This window comes from Onychostoma macrolepis, chromosome 04, assembly GCF_012432095.1.
Source record: "Onychostoma macrolepis isolate SWU-2019 chromosome 04, ASM1243209v1, whole genome shotgun sequence".
Lineage (NCBI taxonomy): Eukaryota > Metazoa > Chordata > Actinopteri > Cypriniformes > Cyprinidae > Onychostoma > Onychostoma macrolepis.
In genome coordinates, this window is record NC_081158.1 from 8,659,728 (window position 1) to 8,685,418 (window position 25,691).

The window sequence follows — 25,691 nt, forward strand, 5'->3', positions numbered from 1 at the left end:
AAATCCAAACTCAAAACTCCAGGGAACACGTGACAGGCAGAGACACACAAGAACACAACATTGACATCAATACCAGACGTTAGACTCATAGAAACACAGGGTTTAAATAATCAAACTAAACGAGACATTAACAAACACAGCTGGAAACAAATTAACTAATAAAAGACAGGAAAATCCATATATGGGCACATGAGGGAGCACGTGGGGAACAAAACACAAGACAAAAGGTCTATAAGAACCAAACCTGAAGCTTTTTTTCCCCCAATCAGTTAAATATGGATTTCTGCATTAAATCCAATCAAAATTATATATCAGATATATAAAGATACTGAACTTGAGCAGTCCACAAATTCTGCCATAAAGTCTATAAAGGAAAGCCATTCCTAGCAACAGGAGAAGAACAGCTATACTGCTAAATTAGGGGGGTACAATACATTTCATTATGCATGGAATTTCACTTATTCATTTTTGTAGCAAATTTGTATCTATTTGCTGTAGAATAAAAAAAATCACTTATTTATTAATAGTGTTTATTTAAACTCTCAATAGCTTCCTGTTTTGTGTACTTCCTCCATTCACCTGGAATCTTCCCAGACTCCAGAAATCTTTTATTGTACTTATTTTCCAGATCTTTTTGGAATCTGCAGACAACCCACTTCCAGTATGGCAGCTCAGAAAGGTCAGGTGTAATGCTCCAGTTAGCATATTTGGGACCTCCTTTTCTGTATTCTCTCCATGGTATTTGTATGTTATCTGAGGCATTTGGGAAAAAAGAGTGATTGCTTGCTACTTTTGATGTGCAGATGTCAACGCTCAAGTTATTTGTTCCTCTGAAATACCACCCATTCAGCCCTACGTTACGATGGAACGGAACGCTGTGATCTCCTCCGTGATTTTCTATGGTGTTGGTGCAGATGGCTTTACAGAAAGGGCACGTAACCCAACAGCACTGACAAAGGTGATCAATCAGAATCTCATCTGGCCTGTCCTTATAGTCTAGCTTACCTAGAAAATTAACTACCTCTGTTCTGCTTGTGTCAAATTTTACAGAAGGGAGTTCTCTTCGGATCACATCTACTAAGAGATTGATGTCAACATCATTATGACTCACTCCGGTGAAGATCTTTTCAGAGAGCATCAGCACATCTGACAGCTGGTTTGTAAAATGATTTAACCATGAATCAACATCGTTCTTTACTTTAACCAGTTTAGATGCTTCATGTGCTGCTTCTATGATCTTCTGCTGGTGCAGTTTAATGCCCTCTTTTATCTTTTGCAGAACACTAACACTGAACTTTTCACTGATGTACTTACTGACTTCATCTCTGATGAAACTCTCAACAAGGTCTCTGGGATTATGAATGTATGACACATACATGTCAAACTTCTCCTCTTCTGCCAGTACCTTCAGGATGTGTTTCTCTAGTTTAGATCGGTTCCCATTCAGTGATTCACAGTTTGATCTCATTTCATTTGCCAGGTCTCTGGCAGTCTTTTTGTAGACACTCTGTTGAATGGTTTCTTTTAGTTTATTACAGATGAACTGTCCAAAAATGGCACATGATGTTGCTCCTTCACAGCATTTCTGGAAAATATTGTAGTGTACTTCTTTCTTGCTTTCAAAAAAAAGAACAGGATCCGAGTCGGCCAATGCAGGAGTGTCTTTCCTGATGTCATTTACCCACATTTTCCAAGAGGAATCAAACTTTTCTTCCAGAATTTTTGTATCCTTTAATGTGTCTTTGAGTGTTAAAGCAAGTTGTTTGCTGTTTTCATAGATAATGTTTTCGTAATGTGTTCTCTGATCATTGATCTTTTTATTTATGTCTCGCTGTTTAAGAACCTCATTCAGTTTCCTCTTTGATTCGCTCACAATGCTTTCTTGAAGTTCTTTTATTTTTATCTCAAAAGCTTTCCACTGAAACAGCATAGAAGCATTTTTGTGCTTCTTAAAGAATTCTGACATATGTTTATTTACTTCACTCATCTCTTTGAATCGGTCTTCAAAATCATTGTCCTTAATTGTATTAATTAAGCCATTTTCTATTTTGATAAGTAGTTTGTTTTCAATTTCCATCATAGAATTCTTAAGATTCCAAGACCACTGGCTGTATTCAGTTTCTAGTTTCCTGTAATTTGCAACTTCCAGGGAGTTTTTGAAACTGAATACAAAACGTTCATTAAGCAATGCCTCACAGAGATCTTGCATATGTTGTTTTAGTTGTGTCAACATAATACCATCAGATTGTGAGGCATGAAAAAATATTGTTTCCTTTAGGTCGTTAACATTTTCACTGTAGTTTGGGTTTGGAGGTGCCATAGGTGGGTTCCCTTCCCACAGTTGTGCACAATACTTCACATCATTCAGAGCATCAAATTTAATGACATCTTTGAAGCACTGAACCTCACAGACGTCATCTTTTGCAGCAAGTTCTGTCATCTCATCCAGTTCTTCTAGCAGCTTTCTTTTTCCTTCCATATTTTTCTCTTTAGCTGTGATGTCTGAAACATTCTGATGCACAAATATGCAGCTTGGATTTAGTTTAACCTGCTTCATCCTCAAGAAGGCGTGAACAACAATTTGAAGAATGTTTTGCATCTCAGCTAAGCTTTCTCCAAAAACATTGATCAATGTCAGATTTCCAAGACCTGCAACAAATGTGGCCAGTTCATTGTCATGATCTCTCGTTTCCCTTCCAGACAGTTCTAGTGAACAAAGACCTTCAGTATCAACAACCAGAATATAGTCAAACTTAAGCTGTGTTTTCATCTCATCTGAGACTTTGACCAGCTGCATGAAAGCTCCTCTGGTGCACCTGCCAGCACTGACTGCAAATTGGAGTCCAAACATGGTATTCAGCAACGTGGACTTCCCAGTGCTCTGAATTCCCAAAACTGACAGCACAAAGACTCTCTGGTCTCCCAGTTTCTTGACAAGTTCATCAAAAACAGCAGTAACCCATATCAGAGATACATGAGAAGCATCTCCATCCATCAGCTCCAGTGGAAATCCAGAGATCATCATCTCTGCTGCGAGACTTGGGAGAGAAGAAAAGTGACACTGCAGGCCATCCTTGTTGTTCTTTACAGATGAACATGATTCATAGATTTGTCCAATCTCTCGCAGGATGTGCACCAAGCCAAAGTTTGCAGAATGTAAATCTTCAGATATTTTCTTCAGTTCTGTTTGCTCAGCTGCCAGCTGTTCAGGTTTACCTTTGTTCTTCTTTAGTTTTAAGATCTCTGAACACTTTATATTGTACTTGGAACGCAGAGCAGAAAGATCTTCTGAGGTGCGTTGATCTAGGAGAATTCCAAGCCATTTAAGAAAAAACACCTTTCCATCTGTATTAAGTGCGTTCATTTCTTTCAGAAACAACGTCATGAACTCACTGGTATCTGATGCATGTTGCTGTTTACGGATTTTCTCGAGGTCTGTTTTTTCTGCTTATGTCTATTTCTGTTTCATCACCTTGAGGTTGATGTAGCTCTTTGTTCTTCTGACACCACTGATGCCACAGTTTTCCTGACAGGGCAAAAGTAATTCTTTTATTTTTATCTCAAAAGCTTTCCACTGAAACAGCATAGAAGCATTTTTGTGCTTCTTAAAGAATTCTGACATATGTTTATTTACTTCACTCATCTCTTTGAATCGGTCTTCAAAATCATTGTCCTTAATTGTATTAATTAAGCCATTTTCTATTTTGATAAGTAGTTTGTTTTCAATTTCCATCATAGAATTCTTAAGATTCCAAGACCACTGGCTGTATTCAGTTTCTAGTTTCCTGTAATTTGCAACTTCCAGGGAGTTTTTGAAACTGAATACAAAACGTTCATTAAGCAATGCCTCACAGAGATCTTGCATATGTTGTTTTAGTTGTGTCAACATAATACCATCAGATTGTGAGGCATGAAAAAATATTGTTTCCTTTAGGTCGTTAACATTTTCACTGTAGTTTGGGTTTGGAGGTGCCATAGGTGGGTTCCCTTCCCACAGTTGTGCACAATACTTCACATCATTCAGAGCATCAAATTTAATGACATCTTTGAAGCACTGAACCTCACAGACGTCATCTTTTGCAGCAAGTTCTGTCATCTCATCCAGTTCTTCTAGCAGCTTTCTTTTTCCTTCCATATTTTTCTCTTTAGCTGTGATGTCTGAAACATTCTGATGCACAAATATGCAGCTTGGATTTAGTTTAACCTGCTTCATCCTCAAGAAGGCGTGAACAACAATTTGAAGAATGTTTTGCATCTCAGCTAAGCTTTCTCCAAAAACATTGATCAATGTCAGATTTCCAAGACCTGCAACAAATGTGGCCAGTTCATTGTCATGATCTCTCGTTTCCTTCCAGACAGTTCTAGTGAACAAAGACCCTCAGTATCAACAACCAGAATATAGTCAAACTTAAGCTGTGTTTTCATCTCATCTGAGACTTTGACCAGCTGCATGAAAGCTCCTCTGGTGCACCTGCCAGCACTGACTGCAAATTGGAGTCCAAACATGGTATTCAGCAACGTGGACTTCCCAGTGCTCTGAATTCCCAAAACTGACAGCACAAAGACTCTCTGGTCTCCCAGTTTCTTGACAAGTTCATCAAAAACAGCAGTAACCCATATCAGAGATACATGAGAAGCATCTCCATCCATCAGCTCCAGTGGAAATCCAGAGATCATCATCTCTGCTGCGAGACTTGGGAGAGAAGAAAAGTGACACTGCAGGCCATCCTTGTTGTTCTTTACAGATGAACATGATTCATAGATTTGTCCAATCTCTCGCAGGATGTGCACCAAGCCAAAGTTTGCAGAATGTAAATCTTCAGATATTTTCTTCAGTTCTGTTTGCTCAGCTGCCAGCTGTTCAGGTTTAACATTGTTCTTCTTTAGTTTTAAGATCTCTGAACACTTTATATTGTACTTGGAACGCAGAGCAGAAAGATCTTCTGAGGTGCGTTGATCTAGGAGAATTCCAAGCCATTTAAGAAAAAACACCTTTCCATCTGCATTAAGTGTGTTCATTTCTTTCAGAAACAACGTCATGAACTCACTGGTATCTGATGCATGTTGCTGTTTACGGATTTTCTCGAGGTCTGTTTTTTTTCTGCTTATGTCTATTTCTGTTTCATCACCTTGAGGTTGATGTAGCTCTTTGTTCTTCTGACACCACTGATGCCACAGTTTTCCCTGACAGGGCAAAAGTAATTCTTTGCTTTGCGTTAGATCTGTCTTCTCCAGTAAGCTCATCATCTGCTGTGCTTTTTCTTTTCCTGTTCTGCAGTCATCATGATCATGCTCATCTACTCTAATCTCTGAGAATCTGGCCACATCTTCAAGTCTGAAAACACTACATGATCTAGTAGATGAAAGTGAAAGGCCATCATTTATAGCTCTTACAAGTTCCTCCATTACTTCTGACTGATTTCTGTCTTTCAAGCCAATTTTATATTTTCCTTTTCGCATTTCAGTGAGGGCTGAATTATTTTTATCAAGGAGGCAAATTACTGTTTTTGAGTCCTTGTAGATCTTTTGGATTTTCATTGCATTTTTGTCATTTCTGTCATTTCTGTCAAGCTGTGGCAAAAGAACAACATTCACAGAAGCCATTTCAGCCAAGATATTCAGTTGTTTGTCATGGTCTCCTGCATCACCGTGCAGATTGCAGAATGCAACACAGTCAGTAAATGTATCAGTGTCTTTCCCGGAGGGACAGTACCAGGCAATCTCCACCACTCCGTCCATCAGTACTCTAGTTGTGCTGCTGCCTTTGCAGTTCCTGTGAAAGAATGTGTTGTGTTTCTCATTGATCAGTTTGTTCATCAGCTCAGACTTTGATGAGGACACCAGACCAAATCTGAAGAAAGCCACCATTGGAGTTGCTGCCTTGCAGACTGGCTGGGTTTTAGTGATAATTTCATTGTTATTTTTTATATTCCAGCTTTTGTTGATTTGTCTAAAAGTCCAGAGAGGAAACTCAAGCTGTTGTGTGAATGGATCAGGAACAAGCAGGGGCAGAGCATACTGACATTGTGAGAGTTTAGTTACCATCAGCTGCTTCAGGAAACTATCAGCACAATGAAACACAGCCATCTGAACATCCATTGGGTGGATTTTGAAATTGATCTCTGATTGGTTCTCACATTTGTAGCTAGTTTCATCTATCTTGTGTCCTTTTTCCTCATTTGTACAGTTAATTTGGTAATATTTTTCCTTGTGTTTAATGCTTGTGTATCTTGTCATGTAATTAATCCTCATCAGTTTTCGTAAGAAAGCATAAACCAGTTCACTCTCATCTTGTGGCTCCTGCCAGTGCAGAGAAAACTTGGTAAGCTGTAGAATGTCAGCTGTTGTCAGTTTATCTAAATGGCTGTTTTTGAGATTCAGTCTATTAAAGAGGTTTGTGATTTGTTCATTTTCCACTGATTCATGTTGTTTGGACTTCTGTGTATTTTCCTCTCTCTGCAAAATGACAAAATCAAATTGATGTACAAAAATATGAATTCACCAATTGTTGTAGAAGTCTAAAAATCAGGATCTTATCTTGATCATTTGTAAGGAACTAACTATAATGATGTGTGTACGTTAATTCAGTTAACTTTCCTTCCCTATTTATGGATGTGCCTGATTGTACCTCTGTTACAGCATGTGGATGTAGGTATATTTATGAACATTTATGTACAAGTATATTTATGTAATGTAGTTATATTATGAACATGCCACAGTCCCACAGCAGTGAGGCATGAGGACTGCAGATGTAGCCAGAGCGATAAACTGCAATGTCTATAATGTAAGACAGTGTTACACGGAGACAGGAAGGACAGCTGATTGTCCTTGCAGTGGCAAACCACATGTAACCATATGTCGAACTTAAAAGTGCCTTGGTGGAAGAGTGGGAAAACAACTTACAACAAGAACTGAAAATTGCGAAAGTGAAAATAAAAAATGTAATTTTTCTGCAACATAAATAAATGTAATTGTTAAATCATGAAATGTTGGTTATCATTTACCTGTACAGAAGAATCTCCATCAGGATAGCATGTTGTCATGGTCGTAATGCTGTTGCTTCTGTCTTCATTTTGTTCTTCATTCATTTTGAGTTGTTTGTTAACATTCTTTAGTTTTTCATTCCAGTTTTCTTCATTTTCCAGTCTCTCACTTTTTTCTCTATTAAACTCTTGTTGTTTCACAGGTTCTTTGCTCTCTCTCTCGTTATTTTTAACATTTCTTCCTTCCTGTGTTAGCTTGGCATTTTCTTCCATTTCACCAGTGGAACTCTGTATTTTCATTCTGTCGTCATCTTTTTTCATTTCTGCTTCATCGGTTTCATTCCCCTTTCTCTCTTCTTTCTTGTCATGTAATATAGGTTTGATGTTTGCTATTTGTCCGAAGCATTCAGGTTCTCCTGTTTTTGACACCTCACATGTTGTTGGTTCTTGCTCATTTTGTTCTTTCATGCTTATTTTATGTTCTCTTTCAGTATCTTTATTTTGATCCTTCTTTCCTTTCTGTGTTTTCTTGTCATTTTCTTCTATTTCACCAGTGGAACTCTGTAATGTCATTCTGTCGTCATCTTTTTTCATTTCCGCTTCACTGGTTTCATTCCCCTTTATCTCTTCTTTCTTGTCATGTAATATAGGTGTTTTCTTTGCTTTTTGTTCATTGCATTCAGGTTCTCCTGTGTTTGAGACCTTATACATTGTTGGCTCTTGCTCATTATTTACATTCAGGCTTTCTTTCCCTCTCTCTATAAATATTTCTTCTCTTGCTTCTTTGTTTTTAAAATAGTGCACAGTATATTCCTTGTTTTTGTTTTTATTATCCTGTAACTTTTTATTGGCAGTTTCTGTACTGAGGTCAGTGTTTTGTTTCTGTCTCTTGTGTTTACCATTGTCATCCTTTGTCTCTTTTCTTTTCTTTTCTTTGCACGGTGTTATAGTTTCATTATATCTATCATCTCTTGTACTCGTTTTCAACTTTTGATACGGTTTCTCTTTATCCATTCCCAATTGTTCCTTTGGTTTTGGATCATTTTTTCTCTCTTGCCTTTTTTCTAAGTCCTCTTTTTTTTCTCTTTCCAGTTTCTGACTACACATCTGAGATTTTGCAACCCGTTTATCTATTTTGTCCAGTAGATTCAAAACCTGGTATCTGTATTCAGTCTGTGTATTATTAAACTGGTGATATCCATAACCATACTTATCAACACATTTATGTATCGTAGATTCTTTATCTAACAGGTACTGTTCTATGGTCCTGCCCGCTAATTGGTCCACACAGGTAAAAAGCACCATGGAATTTTCCATTGCATTTTCACCAAAAGTATCTTGAATTAACTTTATCACTTCTATGTGATGATCGTTGTTGAAATGTCCCACTGATGTCACTGAGAGAAACGCATCTGGTTTTGGTGATTTTGAGAAGTAGTTTTTGATTTTTTTGTGGATCTCCTCATTTGTAATTTCATTGTTAAACAGTCCTGGAGTGTCAATCACAGTAACATGTCTGCCATTGATTTCAGCTGTGATTTTCTCACAATCACTGGTCACTAATTTAGAAGAATTGCCTACTTTAAACACATTTTTCATTAAGATGTTGTTTCCAGTTGCACTCTTTCCAGTTCCCTTTGCACCTAGAAGCACTATTTGAAGATCACTGGTGCACTTTGCAGAAGCTGGAGAATGGAAAGAAAAGCACTAGATTAATGAGAATAATATCAAACTAAAACCCATGCACTCAATGAAAGATGATATAGTATAATATAAATTTTACAAATAGTTTGATATGATTTTTTCAAAAGCATGTAATGTATTTTGTTTTCTATATATATAGATCGTACAGATAAGAATAAGGTATCGTTTGAAACTGCAAAAGGTCTACTTTTATTTGTGTATAGTCATAATAACAACAAAACAATTTGCTTTTAAAAAAGAAAGAAAATAAACAGGGTGTGTTCTCTGAGGCGCTCGAATGTAAACGCCCACATCGCCTCCACGTAAACAAACAAGTTCATTCCGATCTGCTGAGAGAAATAACCCAGAATTTCAATTTTTTTCCCCCTTCTGAGTACATAAACAATATGCACTGTAAGTTGTATTTGCTAAAGGAGTAATATTGTGAAATAGTTTTACTATTTAAAATAACTGCTTTCTATTTGAATATATTTCATTCCTGTGATCAAAGCTAAATTTTCAGCATCATTACTCCAGTCTTACTCCAAGTGTAAGAATATACACTATACCATTCAAAAACTTGGAGTCAGTATATATAGAAATTAAAACTTTTATTTAGCACACAAGTGATGATAAAGAAATGTATCATGTTACAAACGATGCTGTTCTTCTGAACTTGCTATTCTTAAAAAAACAACTGAAAAATTATTCTCAGCTCTTTTCAACATAATAATAATAATAATAAATGTTTTTTGAGCAGCAAATCAAAATATTAGAATGATTTCTGAAGGATCATGTGACGAGTAATGATGCTAAAATGTCAGCTTTGATTGTTTCTAATAAACTGTTTAACTGCACTTGCAAGTGAATCTCAAGTTATTTTGTGTGATAGTTAAATATATTCTAAATAAACTACAAACAAAAAATATATACATTTATTTTGTCCTCACATTCTTTCTTGTAACTCTTCCCTCTCAGTCACATACCTGATTGAATGGCCCATTATGCAGCTCATTATGCGGGTCTTTGTCTTCTCAGGTGTGAATCACAGCATTAATAATGATAGTTCACGCCTTCTCGCATAGACCCTTTCTACTCAAAAAGTGACTTATTTAAATCAATATATTGTTTTCTGTGAGCAAGTAAACGATTATTTTCACACAATTTTGAAGCAAAAACTCTAGACTACAAGATCCAGTTCTCAAAATTCTTGTGAACAAATGTTCTGTATGTGTTTTATGGCCTTATTTCAGTGACTTCAAAATTTTAGTTTTTCACTACCCACGCATAAATGTTGCTTTCTCAAAAACACAATCATGTACATAAATGTTGCTAACATATTATTGTAGCCCAGTTTGTACTGATTACAGTGTTATTAGATTTTAGCCATTTATACGTTTATAAGCAACTGAAAAAAGCACAAATGCTCCCATTGTCATTGCCTGTTTTATGACCATGTTTTACCTTGGCCAGGACAGGACAGGCAGAGAGTTCACAGACGGCCTCCATAGCCATGACAGGACAGGACGAGGATTCACAGACGGCCTCCTTAGCCATGACAGGACAGGCAGAGAGTTCACAGAGCTGATAAGTGGATACCACTGACATCTCTGGAGGTTCTGCAGCGGTTGCCGCCACCTCTGGAGGTTCTACAGTAGTAACCTCAGGACACAGGGAGAGTTCAGTAACGGTCTCTTCAACCGCGACATCACAGACTGAGAGTGCATTGTTGGGCGACACTACCATACAAGGAGTTGAAGTGAGTGCCTCCGCCTTGGGAGGTTCTGCAGCATCAGCCGCCACCTCTGGAGACATCACAGTGGACGCCGCCATTTCCAAAGGTTCAGTGGTGGTGTATGTAAGGTCTGAGAGTGCTGGTTTAGGGATACCAGCTGCACGTGCTGACACCAGCGGTAGGTCCTCCATGCTGGATGCCAGTCTGGGAGACTGAAGAACTGACTTCGACAATCTGGGTGCAACAGACAGGGAGTGACAGGACTCTGGACGATCAGCTGAGACGTGACGAGACTCTGGATGATCGGCTGAGACGTGACGAGACTCTGGACGATCAGCTGAGACGTGATGAGACTCATCAAGATCAGCTGTGACTTGACTGGACTCATGACGATCAACTGTCTTGACTTGCCTCATGACGACCAACTGTGACTTGACTCAGGAAAGTCGGCTGTGACATGACGAGGCATTGTTGTTGTCGCCATTTTGTGAATGGGCTTCGCTGTTGCCGGCATTATGTGAGTGCGCTCCGGTGCAGCTGCCATTTCACGAGCGGGTTTAATCTCTGGAGTTGCGATCAATGTACTCGCATGTCCCAGAGCCGGCGATTGACTAAACACCACGGCCGCCATGATTGGCACAGACGCGTTGTCGCGTTCCTCATCCGCAACACCCATGGTGAATGAGGAACCGACTGACAACAAAGCATAGTCCAAGAACTGAGTGATGAATGCGGACCCTTTATTAACTTTATTAACACCTATATTAACATTTTATTGTATCGCATTCCTAGTTTTAGCTGCTTGTTTGTTACTGTTATTTTTGTGTAAAACACCTTATTTAATTTTCCTGTCTAAACATGTTCTGTAGGTTTGTGGTCTCTTGGTTCACATTATTTCAATTTATGATCATTGCATGGCACCTTGTGCTGCCAAAGATTTCACCTTTAGTTCCACCTCTATTTGGGAAATAATGACATGCGATACAGGTCTTTTGGCTGTAATAGTGTCACAACAGCACACGTTGTATTATAGAACATCAAGGAAAAATATCTTAAATTGTTTTCATTTCAATACTAATTGTATTCTTACCCATTTTATTTAGTTGATGCTGAAAACTTCAGATGTCCTCATTGTTAATGTTTTCGTCCTTGATAAAGAGAAAAAAGATGTCCATTTAGTTTGAAAATCAATAGTTATTTATGACATTTCAGAACACTATAAACTAGTGTTTCCCTAATCTGCCCCTGGAGAAATTTAGAACCACACAATTTGGATATCACACAATTCCAGATCATGGAGTACCAATGAGATCTACGAAACCTGGAGAGAGCTATACTGCCCTACAGAGGCAAAGTGTAGTAACTACGCAAACAATGAAACTGAGAAAAATGCCTTTAAAGTTTTTACATCAGCCAGTAAAACATGTTGTGGGTAGATTAGTGGCAATGCATTCATTTAAAGCCTTCTTAGGATGAAATGTTTTATAGATAAAAGCCATGACCACTGAAGTGACCTTTGACCACCAAAATGCAGATACTGCGCTCTGCCTTTGGATGACCTTAAACAACTAAAACGCTATTGCAAAAGCAAAGTGCAGTATCTACAAACTAAATGTATTCATCCAGCTTTCTTGTTGTGTTTCTTACTGCATGTTGATTGTTTTTAATAACTTTAATAGTGTTATTGATGTTTGCATGTTGTGAATGTTACAAATTTCTCAGTAGTAAGCCTCAAGATCATCTTATCGCAATGCTCCTTTCACCACAAAGAGTGTTTTGCTCATTTTATTTAAAAAGTAATTAATTACAGACCAAGTAGTTAAAACAGTAGTTAAAACTTCACCCAATTTAAACTTTGCGTAACAATATAACTAGGGATGCCATAAAGGAAAATAAGGGATAATTGTGATTCTTTACAGGAAAATAAGGGACAGAATAAGGGATGCTCAAAATAGGCTATTTGTACTATACCACATGTCTGCGGTTAAGTATATGTACTGTATATAAGGTGTATAAAAGGTTCTCAGAAAAAAATCTAATTTATTTGCTTAACGTATTTATGTACAATTATTCTAAAAGGAATTTTAATGTCATACAAAAAAATGTCATACACGTTACACACAAACCACCGGCCTGTGAAATTGTGAAAGAAGTCATCCCTCAGGTAAATTGCATGTTTTCTTGCCTTGCTGGATGTTGTGCTCATGATAATCACGTTGTTTGCATTCACCCAAACTGATTTGCCAAAATCAAAACGTGGATGGTGAGGGGAATTGCAGTCAGCGCGAGTCCCACTCGCTGTGAAGCGGGAGCAACCAGGTGGCAGATCCGCTTGGTCATAAAGCCTTCCTTGAACAGCTATGTTAACAAATGAAACGGTGATTTGTGCAAAACGAATGATTACTTATCAATTAAGAATATGTTATTTGCATGGTTTGGTAGTCATATGGAGCAGGCCTCGCAAAATTTCAAAATCCCTGGTAGCCCTTCGGGCAGGTACTCTTCAGATTTTGGTAGCCCGAAAATTCATTTAACTAGCCCAAATAAAAAAATTACCTTTTTTTTTTTTTTTTTAAATATTGAAAATCAGATAGGAGTTTAAATGTCAATCAAAAATATTTTCAATACACAAATATCAACAAATATGAAGGAAGCAATTTTATTTCACTATTTACAGGGTATCTGCAGAATTTAAAAAAATAAATTTAAGGAAATTTATGACCCATTTTAAGAGCTGCACAAGTAAAATGAACACAGAATGAGCGGGGTTGGACAATGTCTATGGTAACATACAGTACTGAACCATAAAATTACATGATTTACAGTTCAGATACAGGTTTCCACAAAAACAAAAATCTTATACAACAGCGTTTCAGGCTATAGACCATTTTTATGAAAAGGGATAGATCAAGCATATAAATTACGTTAATTTAAAACGTATAAATATTATAATTATATTATTATTACTATAACGCCAAGTCAAGTCAAGTTGAGCTTTATTGTCATTCTGCTACATGCGGGGGCATACAGTGGAACGAAATGTCGTGCCACACAGGACCACGGTGCTACATAAATACAGCCATACAACAATATAAACCTATACATAATTATCCTACTGATAGATTTTGACTATAAATATACTATATTTTTTACCTATACATAAACGAAGAAATACAAACTATACAAACTATACGAGTGCTTCAGATAAATACTGTACATGTGCGAAGAGAAACATTGTGAGTCAGCAGCTGGCTGGGGAACAGTGCAGGATGATTTGTAGTGCATGAGCATGTAAACATACATATATTACTGAGTCTTTTTGTGGGATTTGTATAAACACAGGAGTGTGTGTGAAAGTGACTAGTGCGCATAGAGGAGGAGAGTGTGCTACTACAGGTGGTTTGTACAGGCCCACTCACCTGCGTGTAGCACACTTCGATTGCACAAAAAAAAAGTTCCATAAGTTTCAGATGGTCCATGTTTCAGGAGGTAGGGGGTTTGTATGGGGGTTCAGAGAGGGGCGGGGTGATTTGAGTTCAGGGCTCTCACAGCCTGGGGGAAAAAGCTGTTGAGCAGTCTGGCAGAGCGGGCTCTGATGCTCCGGTACCGTCTTCCTGATGGTAGGAGCTGGAAGAGACTGTGGGAGGGGTGTGTGGAGTCCTTCACAATACTATTGGCTTTGCTGGAGCATCGTGTGAGGAAAATGTCCAGGATGGAGGGGAGAGGGGCACCGATGATCCTTGCAGCTGAGTTCACTGTCCGCTGGAGGGTCTTGCGGTCTGCTGCGGTACAGTTCCCGTACCAGACAGTGATGCAGCTGGTCAGCCCACTCTCAATGGTGCCCCTGTAGAAGGTGGTGAGGATGGGTGGAGGGAGACTTGTTCTTTTCAGCCGGCGGAGAAAGTGTAGGCGCTGTTGTGCCTTCTTGGAGAGTGACATGGTGTTGGTGGTCCAGGTGAGATCCTCTGTGAAGTGCACCCCCAGGAATTTAGTGCTGCTGACTCTCTCCACAGGCGAGCTGTCGATGGTCAGTGGGGGGTGATCACCGGAGTTTCTTCTGAAGTCCATCACAACCTCCTTTGTCTTACTCACATTGAGGGACAGGTTGTTAGTGCCACACCATTTCGCCAGCTGTGCCACTTCCTCTCTGTAGTGCGTTTCATCATTGTTGCTGATGAGACCTACCACTGTTGTGTCATCAGCGAACTTGATGATGTGGTTGGAGCTGGACTTGGCAGTGCAGTCGTGGGTCAGCAGCGTGAAGAGCAGCGGGCTAAGCACACAGCCTTGTGGGGCACCTGTGCTCAGTGTGGTAGTGTTCGAGGTGTTGTGGCCGACACAGGCTGACTGAGGTCTTCCTCAGTTATAATAACAGTTATAATATAACTGTTATTATATAACTGTTAATAACTATATATAACTGTTAATAACTACGGATAACTGTTTTTTTTCTTTCCTCCCAAAGATGATGGTATCTTATTTTAGAGATATTGACAAATTGCAATATTGACAAAAGATTATATTTCCATTTATATATACTGTACTGTACATAAACCAATAATTAAACCCTATTTTGCAAAGTGTGTTTTTGAGAAAGTACCTTGGTTGGCTTACACTGCTTGTGAATAAATAAATATGAAACTAAAACTGCCAGTAGGTGGCATCTTAGTGAGTGATTCATTGACTCATTTATTGAAAACAAAGCTAGTGACTGTCTTTATGAATGGGCCATTGAATCAGTGACTCAAATTACTTGTTCAAAAATAGATTCATTCAGTGAGAAAACACGCTGGGCCTAATTGATCAATCTAATGTAAAAACAAGCGCAGATTTGTGTGCACAAATCAACTTACGACAGAGTTCACATGTGATTCATGAAACATTTGTATGCCGCCAATCTCATCGTGCGAATGATCATATGATAAATGTGGCAGCTGAAAGCAATCGTCATTCATCACACCCCTAAAAACACCCCGGTTTAACGAGGTGAAACAAAACCCGGTGAAAATGAAGTAATCTCATGAAAGAGAAATGAATCTTACCCCAAAAACGCCCGTTAACCTTGTAATTGCAAACAATTACATAAATTTATATGTATATTATATACCAGTAAATATAAGGAAACATTTACAAACATGAACACTGTTTAGCCTATTTAGTTCCTTTCACTCCACAACAAATCCTTTACATTTAGCGGTATTACAGAACAAGAATGACAAAATAAGCAGCTATAAAATTATATATTAAACTACGATATTAAAAAAATCAGGCTACAGTGGCATTTATTATAAACAGCAACACAAACGTCAAGCTAAAATTAATTTATTTCAAACAAAACAGCATTGGGCTCACGAGCCTCTCATTCGACAAGAATCCAAATGTTTCATTTTTGCCATGTAATATTTGATTGCTTAACTATTATTAATTATGTAACCAAGGCGTCTCTGTACATCACTCATGTTCCAACATCCACGTAAAGCATCCTTCACATGTGCAAAAATGTTTGTTTGGGAGCAGCACGCTGGACTGGATTTTACAGCTGACTTTTTAAAATGAACAGTGTAACTTTTACATTTGGTTGACTGGATTTTAGTTTGATGATGGCTGAAATGTCAAGTTAGCAACGCTAGAACTGATGTTGTGTGTGAGGCGCCTGCGCGATCAGTCCCCAACTAACATAAGACCAGCGGGCCAGTGGCGAACCACCGGTGGCAAAGTTGGCAGCCCACCGGCAGACACCACCCGCAGCTCACCAGTGTTTTGCTCACTGTTATTCCAGCAAACCACCAGCAGGAGCTGCTGCTTTTCTGACAGCGGTCCACTGACGAGCCACTGGTTTATCATTAACTTGTCCGCGAAACTCTGCAGAGTGGAGGCCTAATACAACACCTCTCAAAATGAGAGCTCTAGGAGCTCGGCTAGGCAGTAGGTGCTGAGGCTTAACTATGCCCCACGATCAGGACATCCTGATGATGTACAGCAGTACATGGCTGAGCTCTAGGAGTGGAGGCCTCAGCATGATGACTCTCTAAAATGAGAGGAGGCCTAATGGTATTCCAAGCTCAGGATACAATGCAAAGAGGCTCACAGAGAGCCTACTACTCGCAATGCTTTCCTAGCAGAGCTCCGGGGAGCGGAGTCCTCAATAAGATAAATCTCTGTCGCAAGAAGAGGCCTGACCATGCTCGCAGTAGCCAGGGCTTACCAAGGGCCTAACAACTCAGCAAACTGCCGAGCCGGGCTCTAGGAGCGGAGGTCTCAACATGATGACGCTTTAAGTGTTGTGTCTCGGGAGGCCAATGATGGATTTCTTTAATGTGATCAATGAAGCTCGAGAAGCGGAGTTCCAGATGTCAAAATAAGACTTTATTAAAGTAACAAAGCCGAGATGACGGTCACCGCATCTTCCCTCTGTCCATCGGGGCATCCAGTTTATACCCATCTTTCTAACCATACTTGGTAGTTTCGGTTTTTAATTGGCTATGTCTATCTGGTTTGCCACTGTTTCTTATCAACCCACCTGACCAATTTTAATTGTTTGCCACTTTTACTCCCCTGGCCACTTTATTTTAATGGTGGAATTTGGCCAGATCAGCCACCTTTATTCTGCTGCCAATAAGGTGGCCACATGGGACATACACCAAACTTGTTTATCTGTTATGCTTTGGAAATCACCCAAAGTTCATAGAGTTATTTGATTTCACTGATACAATCCAATGGAAGCCATCAGTACTGCCCAATGGATAGGCCCTCAGACTTACATTCTACATTAGGACATCCAGTATTGGAATAACTCAGCATATTAAACAATATATTGATTGCTTATAATCATGACCATGCATCATATTTTTGAGTAAAATAATACCATATTGAGTAAATAGCATAAAATAACACAATATAAGATGAGAGGAGACCTAACTACGTCCCATGCTCAGGACATCCTGCAAGAAGGCTCACAGAGAGTCTACGACTCGTACTTCCTAGCCTATAGCTGAGCTCATAGATAACCCTTCCTAAAAGCAGTGGCCAAGGAGGCTCAGAAAGCCTAACAACTCAGCACCACTGCATGATGGAGCTCTGAGGACAGAGGCTTCAGCATGACAACTTTCTAAAGTTGAAAGAATATATCCTAGGCTACTTGTTCAAAATAAAACATACATATGGGGCCTCATTTATAAAATGTTGCACAGAAACCATCCTAAATTTTATCTTACGATCATCTCTCATTTATAGAGACAACACATTTATAGAGACTGGGCAGATTTCTTTGTGTATGACAATGAATGGCTGATAAGCAGGTACCATTTACTGAGAGCTACACTCTTACAGCTTTGTGCCCAGAATTTACAACTAATTTACAGAGATGCACCAACCGCATCATGACCCATGGAGGTGCAGTTGCTTACCTTGCTTGGATTCCTGGCTATGGGAACGTTTCAGAAAGAAATTAGTTACCGATCAGGAACAACACAGCCATTGGTGAGTAGAGTTATGCCAGCTGAACTTCAAAGAATCATCCAGTTGTCCCCTCTGTACATAAAGTACCCATACACTGTAATCATTATTCTATTACTGAGTGAGTGTTCCTCCTAGTGGCAAATTTCAATATAGTGTAAATTTTATGCTGCACTACTTGTGCTTTAATTCACAAAACACCAATGAAATTAAAATATGTATCTACACTGTTGCATTTGTGATGCCAGAAATCATTAAACACAAATCTAACTCACAGGCCTACGTATTTGTAAATATTAAATTTTGTGTTTATTCAATGATTGTATTCACTTGTGAAATATGATGTAGGTACATATGAAACAATAATATATTTGTAAAATGCAGTGGATCTTTTTGTAAAGCCTCTGGCACATGACAACTATCCTGCATTTCTGTTTGTCAAGTTTTCCTTTTTGAAGCCTTTTTGAAATTTTTTTTTAACAAATGTTCTATTTGTTTAAGTGTATGGCTATATCACCTTTAGATTAATTGTATTAATCAAGTAAATGAAATATAAATCTGTATAAACCTTTAATTTTTTAACTAAATATAATGGCAATTGACCAGTCAGATAGTCACACAAGGTCACACAAGTTTCCATTAGTTCTGTGATCTTTATAAATGGCCAAGATCATTTTGACCAAAAGTATAAGAACTAGCTTAACCACAAAAACCTCATAATGCTTGGTTACTTTCTTAGAGCCAGAGTACAAAAGGTTGATACTTTGTATAATCCTAGTCCTCCAGAGGGCACTGTTGCCGAAGATGCTATGTAGGTTAAGAAACAATCATGCTTCTTACTACATTAACCCGTTTAATCCCAAATTTTTCCCAGACATGAAAATATCCAAATGACGTGTCATTAGTAACCCTTTGAAATAATCAATAATTATGTGTTGGAAAAGTGTGTGAAAAATTGTGTTTTACGGTCAGTCACAATTGTGACCAGTGGGATAATGTGTAAACTGAAGTAACATTTCTGCAGTCATCAAAATATTGATATATCTTAGCCCAGCTATTTTAAAATGTTTGATCACATTCTATGGTTACTATTATGCATAAAAACCCTTATACAACATTGATAGGAATACTGAGATAAAAGACAAAAAAATACAATCATCAACATATTTCAAAATTGTTACTTTATTGTAACATATATCATAACATTGTTATATTAGTGCTACCCGTATTACAACATCAATATTGTAACTTATTTGTAACATTTGAACTTTAAATTTAGTGCAATATCTTGTCATTGCAACATTTTAGTGCAGCTTTCACTAACAATTGCAATTGTATTTTTATGTATACCTAATTTCACTGTTATCCCACCAGTCACAATTGTGACCATCAACATGTTTACTCATTCTTTGACCACACTCAACAAAGTTGACCTAACTCCAAAAAATAAGGCAACCTATCACAGTCAAAGTTAACTCAACTAACAACCTAAAAACTTTAGTTAATCTAATAAATAAAAGTCAGTCTACTGAGTGTTAAAAGATCTGTCAGAGCAACCAAAGATTTTTTAGCTTTTAGCAATGCTAATCTTTTTAACAATCCTCTTTCTTTTAAATTTATAAAATATTATTTATTTAAAATATATTAAATATTGTAAAAAAAAAAAAAAAAGAAAAAAAAAGGCTATGTCGATTAGCAATGGATTATAAATACTTAATTTTTATGAAAATACCCAAGGTGGTTTTAAGAACACAGATAACCTATACATTGTCACAATTGAGTGTTTCATCATTCAAAGCGTTTATATCTTTTATTCAGTTACAAAGATGGCTGAAACGAAGGGGATCCTTTGTCCATATAAGGGATTTCCTGGAGCGTCATGACTTTTACTTCTGTGATGCATATGTGGAGTTTCTGCACGAGGGCGCCCTCTGGCATCCAGTATGAATGAAACAAACATTATATGTGTTAATAATGGCCAATCCATAAAAATAATACTTCTCTCAAAAGAAATTTGAAGTAGACATATATGATAATCCATGTTTTTCTAGTGTACAGAAGTGTACTGGAGTTTTAATTAAAGTGTACTGGAGTTTTTTTTTTTTTTTAAATAGCATTTTAAATTGCAAAAAAATACTCTGATGTGCTAAGCCATCAGAAAACCTTGGTTAAAAAATCAAGGTATTTATTGAACCGTAGGCTAACTGTATTGTTGCATCCCTACTGCTTACTCTAAAATAATGTATAACAGGAACAGCACAAAGCGTGACTGAGTGCAGACCTGTAGTACTAATATTTGGAAAATATTTAACATTAAATCTTGCAATTATAAAACCAAACCCCCCCAAACCAAAACCCCATGTCCCATTCTGTCAAACTGGTGGTACTCAAAAAATTTTTCCAAAGTTGGCAGGTCTGAAACTGATACAAACAAACAAAACAACTTAAATTATGATGGGAAAACAGTGGCTGCTGTGCCAAGCAATTTATTTAAAACCATACAAACAGTATGATCAGCTTAGCTAGGCCATAATTCTCTACCCTGGTAGAAGAGAGAACACCGTCTAACCGTATCGACACCATCTCTTTACAAACATCCAACAATACTGACACCACCATAAATCAATTTGCCATTGGCACAGTAATGAAGATTAAGTTACAGAAGTCAGGCACTCATATACACCCATGCAGTTCTTCCAGTTCACCAATGCAGGGGAGCAAAACACACTTGTTTGTCAAAGAGTGAGGACAAATGCTACCTCATCAAAAGTCATCTGCCCCATTACCTCACCTGCCTACTTCAAAGTGCAGTATATTCATTCCAGTTACAGAATGGTGCGAGGAAATATTATGAGGATCTTTAAACGTATGACAAAAGAAAGAATGTGTAAAACCTGTCAGTCAGGCTGATTCAAGTTAGTGCCATCAGAGGTCCCTTTCACCTGAATACTAACTCTTATACCCGTGGATTGTTAGCAAACTGAGCTCAGTGCAAAGTTGTTTGCCCCACAAACATTTCTGAGTCTTCTTGACTGTTTCCTTGACTGTTCACTCATTATGGATTATTCTGGGACTTCTTTTCAGTACTCGACACCTGGCTGAATATCATTTTTGGATTTGTTATATGGACTGTTATCTAGGTTTTTTCTCCATTAATATCAGAATCATGGAAGTGCTCACTATTACTGTGAAATCTCAGCAGACCTTCACTTGAGACCATAGTTAATCTGCTTTGCTGCTGCTTCTAATTAACTGCACATACCTCTTTGTAAGAGAATGCAAGATACTGTCATCGTGTGTCAAGGCATTCTTCTTACTTGAAATGAAAAATAATAACAAACATGCAGTACATGGAATCAGTAAGGGATCATCAATGTTGCACTGAATTACTGAAAAGAATCATTCACAGAGGTGGCATTATATGCATTCATATATTAGCTATATGTATAAGTGTTTGTTTTAAAAACAAAGTCAGTTTTTTGTTCCTGTACTAATCTATTTTCTGACACTGCCGTTTAAGCATTTTGCACAGAAAAAGTCCAAATTGCCAACATTACCAATAAATCTGCTATGAATGACTGCAAAAAAAAAGAAAGAAAAGATTTTCTTACTTAGTATTTTTGTCTTGTTTCCAATTACAAACATCTGAACATTCTTTAATCATGATACATTTACTTGAGTAGCAAAATGACTTAAGATGTTTTCTGAATGAATGAGTAAATAAATAGTTTTTGGAAAAAACTAAACAAAAAAACAATCTGCCAATGGGGCAAGAAAAATTATTTTGTTTTCCCTTTGATTTAAGATTATTTTTCTAGCAAAATTTTGATGACTTTTTTCAGAAAATAAGACTTGATATCTTAAGTCATTTTGCTTCTCAATTAAATGTATCTTGATTCAAGAATGTTTAGATATTTTTACTAGAAAGTCAAAAATACTAAGTAAGAATGTGAATAATGATTATATACCTTTCTGAGGCATTTTTGCAGGGTGTGTATGTGTGTGTAAATTTATGTGTGAAAATTCCTTCCGATAAGTCTATATAATTAAATATAATACATTAATTTAACAAATGTTATATTTTTATTCCATTTCCATGCATAAATCAGCAGAAGTCACATCAATACATCAGTTATCCAATTTGAAAAATCCCCCCAAATACTTGATTATTAACCTTCATCTACTATCAACTATCCCTTGATAACTAATCTAATATTAAAGCTATTGTGTTTGCTATTTATAGTAAGAAATATAATGGTTAGAAATAAAAAAAGGACAAATTTGTCAAATCTTACCATTGAATTCCTCTCTCTCTCTCTCTCTCTCTGTGACAAGACCTCTTCAATCATAGCAGAAAATGAAAGACCTCTACTAAGCGTGTGCTTATATACATATACCATGTGATGTTTTCCTGAAATCACCTGATATGACAAAATGAAAATGAAAGCGTCCTTTCAGTTTGCTGATGTGCAAATTCAGAGTAAAGGATGTAAGTTGCATTAAACTTTCTATATGGTCTGCATGAAATTGTTTTATCTATGAATTATTAAAAAAAAACAGTAATTAAACACAGTAACTGTTGTAGCTCAAAAGAGAAATGTATATAAATAATTACAATTAATTATAATTAATTACAATTATTTATATCAGCTTCCAGAAGTAACTGTAGCCAAATTAATGTGTCATCAACTAATCTGTTCGTCCAGCGAACATTCAGAGTAATTTCATATCAACTATAAGAAAGGATATTTTCGTGGCCACAGAAAATAACTTTCTTACAGTATTAATGCATTAGAGCATCCAGCTAGATCAGAATTGAAAAAGGGACATTATTCACAAGCGGTGACAGAATCAGAAACTCATGTAATTTGTGCACCAAAAGCTTTATTAACTAAGCTCTAACACACATAACTAATCTAAACAAACAAAAATACAATCACTCATACATGGGGGAAGGGCAAGTGAGACTGGATGAATGAAGCCATTAGAGAAAAAGGGAATGAAGTTATGAAAAGGAGTCTGTTAACCTTTGAGTGAAACCATCAGCGCTGTTTTACAACGGGGTCTATACTGCCGTGCAAAGGCAAAAGTAACTTCTATTTTTGTCTAAAATGGGACATTCAAGACATCCTTTATCATGTACATGAGTATCTTGAGTCAATTTCGTTGTTTTTCCAAGAAAATAATGGGTCGTCTCAACCGTAACTTCAAAAAGCCCCGGAGAAACCAAGGCAGAACACCATATAACACCAGTAATGGCTCTTTCGCTTTGTTTGGAACGCTCACATTGAGTTACGGCGTTGTGCCTTTGTTTAACTGCGCGTCAAAATGAAGTTACGGTGCCAGCTTGGAGTTATACGGTGTTCTGCCTTTTTTAACTGTCCGTTAAAGTCTGCCGCATTTTAACTACGGTGTAGACAAACGAATTAGATCGCGATCTACCAAACAGCTCCATATACCAAAGCATTGTAAAGACTAGACACCTTGGCAGTAATACATAATCGTGAATAACCTTTAAAGATTTTTTTTCCCTTTTTGTAATGCAGATTATTCACCAGGCTGTCACTTCTAGTTGGATGCTTGCGTACTTGAATGCCGTAGCATGTAGCATGACCAATCATAAAATCAGTAGCCTAATAGCCTAACAGTTCGCAATTAAATCCATATATCCTTCCTTTTCTTGTAACCCGATAAAATCAATCCATGGCGCTGAACGTTGTCGGAGATGTTTAATCCACACGCATTCTGAGCATTATTCCTGCTTGCTGGCGTTCAGATAAATCCACAAGTCGTTCTTTTAGTTTAGGCTATTTCATTCAAGTCAATATAAGCAATTATGCGATGTCTAGCATTCTTTTATGTTACTGAGCATAGCAAATAAATTGGTTGCAAAACGATATCCACTCACATGTTTAACTTTTAGTCTGCTTGTTAGGGTCCAAAAAAATAAAAAGTAAATAAATACTATACTCACATTACTATATGCAATAGCCTATATGAGATAGCCCATGATCACTAGATTTTATACAGGTGATACTATAACAATTTTGTAAATGGTGATCAGCAACCAAATATTCATAATGTGGAAGTTACTGTCTTTTGCCTTGATGTGACTTCTCACTTTTTGCAGACAATGCAAAAGCAGAGTACATTAACTTCAAAATAGAGGTAAGAATCAAGTTTTAGCTCACAATTTTTTTAATGTAGATAATTTTCATTACTAAAACATCTAATTGCCAAATTTCCAGTGTCCTTCCTATAATTAATTTGGTTGGACAAGTAAAAAACTTTAAAGTCATTTTTCTCAGTTTCACACTCTAGCGAGTTAAGGTCTTTTGCCTTTGTAGGGCAGTATAGCTTATACTAAACCTAAATGTATGATACTTGCATTGCCTTGGTCATTGACGAGTGCTTGGATGCAGTCTCGGATGAAAGTCTTGATGGTTTCAAGGTTTGGACTTGTGATCACATTCTTCCGGGTTTGAAGAGTGATGATCTCCAAAGATGTTCTCACTCGGTGGTGATTGAGAGTTTCTTCCCAGGTGGAAAGTGAAGAGAGAAGAGCGCAGAGCTCGAGAGACATCAGCTGAAATCTGAGGATCTTTGGTGTATGGAAAGACAAGGCCGAAGCCTGGCACAAACGTAGGGGTCCAGAAGAGTTAGCATCCCCATCTTCTCACAGTGCGTTCACACCAGACGCGACTTGCGTGAATAAATCACGCTATTTGTGCGTAGTTGGACGCTTGAACATTTTGAGTTTACTCGCTTCATTCGCGCGTGAAATTCACTTCACAACAGACGCGAATTCGCGTCATGGGAGGAGCTTCTGCCAGGCGGCTCCAGTCTCGTTGCGAAATGGCTGACATGGATAAAACACGGCGAATAAGCTCAATTTACCGGCTTTAGCTAGCTTGTAGTCTCAATATGTATATCTATCTATATATATATCTATATATATATATATATATAGCTGAAATTGTGTAAAGAGCGTTTTATACAACTTACCGGATTGTCCGACCTCCTCACTCACTTGAGAGAAAAAGCAAAATCCTTTTTATTCCTGTTTCTGTAAAAGTACGAAAATGTATCGTACAGCTCCGGGTGTCCACAAACAGCGATGATTATTTTGTCCTCCATTGTTGTTTGGGATTCCCTCCACTCGCTACGTCGTAAGCACGTCACTACTAGAGCAAGCTCCTGATTGGTTAACGCTCAATTCGCGCCGCCGGATATCTATTCGCATCTTTGCATTGACATAACATGTAAATCACTCGCTTAACACTTCATTCGCGTCTGGCACAGTCAGAATCTAAAAGAACCTAGACTGAAGGCGGGTCACTGATGTGAGGCCTTTTAACTTTCTGGGGTCGACGGTCGCACCGGCACGACCATCTTACTTTTTTTAAGATCAGTGCGAAAGACACAAAAAATACTCTGTCAATTTTTGTCACACAAATAAGTGTTATACATAAATAAAAGTAGACACCTAACAGTTTCGAATTGTGTACACTCACAATAACAACAAAAGAAAATAAACAGAGTGCGCATTCTGTCTTCTCTGTCTCCGCAAACTGCTTTTAGAAACTCGTCACTAAAATGAACTGAAACTCAGCAAATACGACACATACAGACGAATACAGACATGAGAAATATATCTATAGAAAGCTTGACATGTCTACTTTTAAATGAAGTAAGTCATGATGAAAACGAATATTCCGTGATAAATTAATCCGTATAAAACCAAGGCGATGTCCAGTTTCTCCATCTGATCTAATTATTTTTAATGTGACCACGCCCCCAAGAGCTACTTTTGCTTTTGTTATAACAATCGCCCA

The 25,691-nt window shown here is 37.6% G+C and overlaps 1 protein-coding gene across 1 annotated transcript; it reads right to left on the reverse strand.

Moving 5' to 3' along the window:
* Positions 1-520: 520 nt before the first annotated feature.
* On the reverse strand, positions 521-8,834 carry LOC131538474 (interferon-induced very large GTPase 1-like). Its single transcript, XM_058772347.1, has 4 exons — positions 7,005-8,834; positions 4,306-6,456; positions 3,952-4,168; positions 521-3,303 (listed from the first exon to the last, which is right to left on the reverse strand). Exons 1-4 carry the CDS (start codon positions 8,580-8,582, stop codon positions 521-523), a joined length of 6,729 nt encoding a protein of 2,242 aa, XP_058628330.1. The 5' UTR covers positions 8,583-8,834.
* Between the last annotated feature and the right edge of the window lie 16,857 nt (positions 8,835-25,691).

Bases quoted from the DNA above. Each gene is read 5' to 3' on its own strand.
- LOC131538474 (XM_058772347.1), bottom strand. From the start codon at position 8,582: ATGAAAAATGTGTTTAAAGTAGGCAATTCTTCTAAATTAGTGACCAGT. The intron at 6,457-7,004 runs GTAAATGATAAC...GTCATTTTGCAG, and splicing joins ATGGAGATTCTTCTGTACAG to AGAGAGGAAAATACACAGAA. The intron at 3,304-3,951 runs GTGAAAATGTTA...GAATTCTCCTAG, and splicing joins ACCTCCAAACCCAAACTACA to ATCAACGCACCTCAGAAGAT.